At 41.5% G+C, this 7,500-nt stretch overlaps 1 protein-coding gene across 1 annotated transcript in view; it reads left to right on the forward strand.

The window, feature by feature from the left end:
* The window catches only part of LOC115546171 (creatine kinase S-type, mitochondrial-like), an 8,370-nt gene extending 5,362 nt beyond the window's left edge, over nucleotides 1-3,008 (forward strand). The window contains exons 6-10 of the mRNA XM_030359865.1: nucleotides 500-585; nucleotides 1,318-1,441; nucleotides 1,573-1,707; nucleotides 1,936-2,061; nucleotides 2,780-3,008. Coding sequence (XP_030215725.1) covers nucleotides 500-585; nucleotides 1,318-1,441; nucleotides 1,573-1,707; nucleotides 1,936-2,061; nucleotides 2,780-2,896 — 588 coding nt within the window. The 3' untranslated portion in view covers nucleotides 2,897-3,008. The remainder of the gene's footprint in view (nucleotides 1-499; nucleotides 586-1,317; nucleotides 1,442-1,572; nucleotides 1,708-1,935; nucleotides 2,062-2,779) is intronic.
* Nucleotides 3,009-7,500: the final 4,492 nt, after the last annotated feature.

The raw sequence follows: 7,500 nt of genomic DNA on the forward strand, positions 1-7,500 counted from the left end.
CATGAATTATATGTATATATAAATGTTATATATCATGTTATTATTCTGGTCCATAAGGGAAAATGTGTGAAGTGTGCCTGCCAGTCAGACAAATACAAATTACATACATACATGCATACATACATTACATATGTAAATACTTATATGCATGAATTATATATTTATATATATATATATAATTGCCTGTAGGTTCTAGATCCACAAAGCTAATTGTAGATATTAATATATCAATATATCCATACTATATAAGTATAGCATGACAGCTCAATAGATAAAGTAAGTAATGGCACAATACCTATGACTCGATACATATTTTAATAGGGTATATTGTGGCTAACAAGCATGCATGTCCAGTATACACATAGAAACACACTCAGACACACACACAAATAAATAATAACTCAGTCAGCTAGTCAATAAGATAAATCCTGAGGATCCTGAATGACCTTTAAAGACTAACAACTCCCTGGGTTACGTTGTACCTTCACCGGCCAATCAGGAGCACTTCCTGTTCGATAAGCCTGTGTCACCACTGCTCACGTCCGCTGGAATGGCCAGGGACTGGCCTGATGCTCGTGGGATCTGGTAAGATGGGAACAGATGAGGCAACAAGAGAAGTAGACTTTTGAACCTGTGACAGTAGCAATAGTGACTTTAGGTTTGATGATACTGAACCCTCAGTGTTTCTTTATCTCCAGCTGTGGAGTATTTAGCTGTGTACCCCTTCGTTGTGGAGCTCATCCTACCTTCCCTTCCTTTCCTTCATTCCTTACCTGGTTACCCTTGGCTTCTCATTCTTCAGCATCATTTCCTATTTGATAAACCCGCGTCCCTTATCCTAACCTGTGCCTTCATGGACCGACGACAGAAGCATTTGGTAGGAGTTGGGCGTTAGCTTGGGCCACCCCCTTCGGTGTGCCGTGTGCATAATCATACAAACTCCTTTTTAAACCCACACTATGGAACCATACACGCAACCTGCCGCCATACCACTGAACTTTCGTGCTACAATTCTAGTACATTAGCATGCACAGATTGCGAATGGATTGTTGTTGAATCTACAGCCGATGTCTAGTAGAATCTAGAGTCCAGTAGAATCATACTCAGATCCTTTCGATGCCATGTTGCTGAGAGCTTACAGATGTATAGGCTTTACATTTACCACCTCTGCTTTGAGCTTGAGTTCATATGTCAGATAGGTGGTTGCCAGTGCATCATCTGAAGCATTTCAACACTCAGTTAAATTCCGTGTTCTTTCTGTGAACCTGACCACAATACACTGGGACTTGAGGCAGCATGTTCCTTGGCCGGTTTCAGGCACAACAACCAGAAGAACTTCCTGATCTGGATCAACGAGGAGGACCACACCAGGATCATCTCCATGGAAAAGGGAGGCAACATGAAGAGGGTGTTTGAGAGATTCTGCAGGGGACTCAAACAGGTACAAGGCCCTCTCTCAACATCAACATATGTACCCTTTATACGAGAGACCAACTCCAAAACAAGTGACACCCGGGTGAGTATATAGGTGACCGGCCGGGTTACTGATGCTGTCGGTATGCAACTCTGCAGGTGGAGCAGTTGATCCACGAGAGGGGCTGGGAGTTCATGTGGAACGAGCGTCTTGGTTACATCCTCACCTGCCCCTCCAACCTGGGCACCGGGCTCAGGGCCGGAGTGCACGTCCGTCTGCCCAACCTCAGCAAGGTGAGAGCGATGCAGCACACATCCAGATAGATATCAATACAGAGGAGAGCACGCACGCACGCAAACACGCACGCACACACGCACACACACACGCACACACACGCGCATGCACGCACGCACGCACACACGCACGCACACACACACCCTTAGACCAAATAAGCTTTCAAACAGATGATAAGAGGTTCAATTCTATTTTTTAAAGATCGACTTCTGATCTTTCCTTCCCAGGATCCTCGATTCTCTAAGATCCTGGAGAACCTGAGGCTGCAGAAGAGAGGCACGGGGGGGGTGGACACAGCTGCGACCGGAGACACCTTCGACATCTCCAACAACGACCGTCTGGGCAAGTCTGAGGTGAGCAGCCACCGGCGGGCTTCAGGGACGTCAGTGCCCTTACACATCCGTAGCAGGGAGGCAGAGATAGAAACAGAAAGCATGCAAGGAGAGACCGGTGAAGGTAGATGAGTAGGAAAAGACTTTTAGCATGTTAGCAATTAGCTGTGTAATTCTATAATGCGGGTGTCAATGGTAGAGAGTTGGAGACAGGCGTGTTGGCTGTAGTGTAACACATGGTGACCGTACAGCTCATCAAATCCCGGATGGATCACTGAAGCTTTATAGGGGGTCAAGCCAGGGCCTGATATTGATGGACAATAGACGACAGGCATAAGAGAGTGAGCGGATGGAGCCCCCTGCTCTAATGCATTCAACATATTGTGAGGCATTGTGCTTGATAACCGTTCTATAACATCATCTCCAGGCGCCGTCCACAGTTCCATCTTGGTTTCAGACTCAGATCAAGTTCACTTTATTAATCCCGTTGGAAATGGTTTGTCACAATAGAAAATAAAATGTAATATGTGTATAAAGAAAATATAGGTAAAAATGGAAACCCAAAGTACAGTGAGGAATAACACTGCATACATACATCAAGAAAGTATTAAATAAAAATAGACATAAACATGAAATAACGCTAACGCTTGCACATTGCTCATTCATTAGCTGCACAAACAATTAAAACATAGCAAACATGAAAGGCTGCAGTAATGATTGGAGTGTCCCCCGCCCCCAGGTGGAGCTGGTCCAGCTGGTGGTGGACGGGGTGAACTACCTGATCGACTGTGAGAAGAGGCTGGAGAGGGGTCAGGACATTAAGATCCCCTCTCCCCTCGCTCAGTTCAGACGGTGAAGGCCCCCCTCCAGCAGCTAGGGGGACGGACGCACAAGCTCCAACCGATGAAACTATCAGCTGCTAACCCTGTACATGAATTCTAACTAATAAAGTTATTTCTTTACTTCCATTGTTTGAGTTTTGATTTTTTTTAAGGTGATGGTAAGTAGGTTTGGTGTGGTTGTCATGGTGATGAAAGGTTATGGTATATCGATGGCATGATATATGGCACGACAGAACATGATAGAGAACCAGCTGAGTGTCAAAACATTTACATTTTAGAGGTTTAGACACACATACACCAGTCCGTCAAACAGCCATCTAAACCAAAGTAAGTCACAAGCAGCACAAGGCCAGAAGCCAAAAATGATATCATGTGATGAGACAAGGTCATGACCTAACTAGGTTTTCAACAGCTCATATATACATAGATGAAAAATCGATTTAACATTGACTTGATTTATTTATTGTACACCCTGGTGGAAACTAGATCGACCAACACGAGAACGACAATCTAGATCTCGGGAGGATATGATGGCTGCTTTAGTACAGTAATCCGCTGAGTGGTGGGTTATAGTCACACCGGATAACCTGAGACTGACCTGAGGCCACGCCCTCTCCTGGCCCCCAGGAGCCCTAACCTCCACCCTGACCAGGAGCCCTGTGTCCATCCACACACATTAACCCAGGAGTGGAGTGAGGAGAATCCTCCCCTTATGCCAAGCAGATGAGGGGCTATAGGCAGGGTGGAAATAGCTCATTTCCTCTCTGGCCCAGAAACATTCCCCATGGGTAAGTATGATGAGTAAAAGGATCAATATTGTTCAGTATTCATTCGGATTCAGATACAGATTACTTGATTAATCCCGAAGGAAATTGTTGAATAAAGTACTTCTGTTCATTATTCCGACAGATGGTCTCTTCTAATCCTGCCCGCCTCGGCGCTGATTGACTTTCTACGCTGGTTTCCGTATTCGGTAACAGATTAACCACGCAAATGTAATAATGCTATTAGTAGACTACGCTAGGAAATGCAGGCACTGTGCGTTTGTGTGTGTGTGTGTGTGTGTGCGCGTCTGTGTGTGTCGGTGTGTGCCTGTGTGTGTGCGCCTGTGTGTCTGTTCATCTTGATTTGCCTTAATTAAACAAATTATGGTGATCATTTTAGCAATTCAAATGAGGTTGGAATCAGAATTATTTAGAGCATAATCACCAAGATTAGACAGATCTGTGGTTACAGCAAGTTATTGTAAATTTGTTTAGGCATTTTATATCTGGCATTATGATGTGTGTACTTTGAGCTTGCAGCATGCCTACAAAAGAGAAAATACCATAGCCTCCACGTATTTGTAATGACGTCATTGTAAAGCATTCATGCTCAAATGTTTGGCTGGCTTCAGATGCATCTATTATTGCAGTAAATTGCGTAAATGTAGAGCAGCCAATGGCATATAAACAGGTTCAATAAATAGTAATATATAGTCATTGTAGACAACATAATGCTATTTCTAAACATAATGATCACAGCCAAATTCACTTGAACTATTGGATGAAGGAGATAATGAAAATAAGACTACAATGTATTACACCTCTAGTATAATATTAAAGATGCCCCTGTACTGTGCATTAAACTAGTTGAAAATAACTGTCACAAGAAGTGCTTTGATAAAAGACTAATCTCAATTGAAAAATAATGGCCACCTGTCAATCAAACTCTGAGGCTTACCCGACTGCTACATCATTAATCTCTGTATCATTTTAGTTGTCTACCCTTATTGGAGAAATCTTATCCCACATTTGTAAATACTCTACAATAATTAGTAATAATACTAATACAATAATACTCTATCAATAAAGTAAACCTTTGATATCAACACAGAGCACTCATTAATAACACAATACCACCAGCTCAAATTAACTTCTAAATAATGGACTGACATTAAGTCACTGATTGTGTCTAAAAGGGCTTAATAATAGTGGTGTATTAACTAGTCATGGCAGTGGAGGGCAGTCTAAGCAAGCAAAACAGATAAGTCTCAAAGCTGACCATTTATTTACCTCTTAAATATTTAAGAAACTGATACTGCACAATGTATTCTTGTTTATTTTAGATTTGCAATAGAAAGATAGAAAGAAATAATAGAAAGAAGAAGTTTATACCAAATAGCATAACACTTCAAATCAGGTCTTTACCTAGATAACATCTAGCTAAATAACAGATCATACAAATTACATCTATAGCTTACATATTACTGCTTTATGTTACTTATTTTATCTTACACATTTTAATTATTGCAAATGAAGGTTTGCACTGGCATAAGCTTTGTGTTTTGCCATTCATTTAAAACAGCGGGCATATTAGAAAGCAAAGCTCGACCACATGAAGGTGTTTAACTCTCTAAATCATTTGTAATGATGACAGTCTTTGGTTCGTAATCCAGCCCTAGTGAGCTGTTAGATTAGAGGATGAGAAGGGACCATGTTAAAACAAATGTTATATGTTCACTCATGTGTATCCACATCATTCGATCAGATTAGGAGATTAGGAGGCTGGATTCATGCATTTAAATTCTTTAAAGGCAAATGGTGGGTTTCCATCAAACATTTAAACGCCCATGGAGGGAATTGGTGTGGTGAATATCAAATGTATTTTTTATACCCGGCATATGAACATGATATGTGCTGTCCACTGGCCTTCACTTCCACACTTAACCTAACAAGCTCCCCTCCCACTGCCTGCACTCCATGAACAGAAGACTCTTCACTGCTATGATCCCCAGTTTGCTATGGATTTCTAATATATGCTAATGCAATGTTGTTTCAGAACCATTCTGAGGTCCTTATTTGGATTTGAATGTTTTTCCAAGGGTTAGACAAAAAAAATAACGTTATTTGACAGAAAATGAAAGTAAGCAGCATAGTGGAGAAGAACCAGAAAGATAACTGAATAAGGACGCGTAGGACCATAGATCCTAAAGCTGTAGGCAGTGTATGAGGTGCTGGAGAGTGGCAGGATGCTAACACTGTGCGGTCATTACCCACCAGGGTGTTCAAGCCTAAGCATACATCATATCTGCTCCTTGTTAATCAACATGTCTCCTCCTCCAGGTCCTTACCCACATTGACCTCTCTGGGTGTCTATTCCGGGTCAATAAATAGCATTCATACCACATCGCTGGATGATTGTTTGGAAGAATTAGCCGACAAATGCGAGAATCCTTATTTCTTTAATGAATGAAATATGACATCCGTTGGTTTAATTGAATTAACACGACTGATCTGGTTTGAGAGAAATTCTTTGTGTGAAGATCGGAAGCAAAATACTGTTAGGAAGATGTCGAAGAGAATCAGAGCACTGAGGCTTGTGGTGTAATCCCATTAGGAACACCATATTTATTCATACCCATAACCCAGAGCTGGGCAGCTCAGCAGGAGTGTGTATTGGAAAGGTTAATGCTAATGCTAACGCTCATTTTGACGTTACTTTGTACGTTCATGTGAGAGTCACGGTTTTGGACAAGGTTTAAAAGGAACAAAATGGCAGCAGGTTTTTTTTTTGTCAATGGTCTTGGTTTGAACCCCTTGAAGAAAAAAAACACTTTCGCTGTAATATTAGGCACTGATGAAACCCCACAGGACTTTTTCAGACTGGAACTGATTGGATTAAATAATACATAAATAAAAACACGAACACATGCGTCATTGCGCTGCGCTGATACACCAAGGACATATTTTTAATTCATTGGTACACACACACACACACACACACACACACACACACACACACACACACACACACACACACACACACACACACACACACACACACACACACACACATACACAGTCACACCACTACAAAAAACGCACACAGTCACACACACACACACACACACACACACACACACACACACACACACACACACACACACACACACACACACACACACACACTCAGAGTCGCACACACACACTCACACGTACATATATATATGCTATCTTGGTAATTTTTGTGAGGACATGTGTGGATGTATTCAAGCGTAGGTTTATGTAAGTGACTTGTATGTGTTCTCTATTTATAAATAACCGTAAATGTGTATTCATTTAAATCACACATTACATATATACAATCATTAAATCTGCCACAAACAACTCTTACCCAGGGTGACGTTTGAATTCATTATTATTCAGCCCTGATAACGACATGCACTGAAAATCTTGTTTCCCGAAGATTCCGGTGTGTGAAGTTGAATCTAGGAATTGTATCAATTTTTATGTTATTTTTTTACATCAGCAGATGAAGCTCAAATGTCTTTATGTTTGGGGCTTCTGAAAAGGAATGTCCTCCCATGTTTAAGCTCCAACCATGCACCGAGACTACTGACTATTAGTTCCACATGTATTTGCTCAGAAGTACTGTACCTCTATTTTGTCAATGTGGAGGTTGCATTTTTTAATTCGAGAGCTGACTGAGGGCGGGAACCCTGATTAACGGTGACAGACATGGTTTGGATTGAACTGATCGTTTAATGAAATCTTCCACATGTGAGTTCCCATTAAGAATTATTTCAAGAATAAACTATGGCAGCCTCAGATTATCTTCCCCTGTATAATGCATCATC

Source organism: Gadus morhua, chromosome 6, assembly GCF_902167405.1.
Source record: "Gadus morhua chromosome 6, gadMor3.0, whole genome shotgun sequence".
NCBI classification, from domain to species: domain Eukaryota; kingdom Metazoa; phylum Chordata; class Actinopteri; order Gadiformes; family Gadidae; genus Gadus; species Gadus morhua.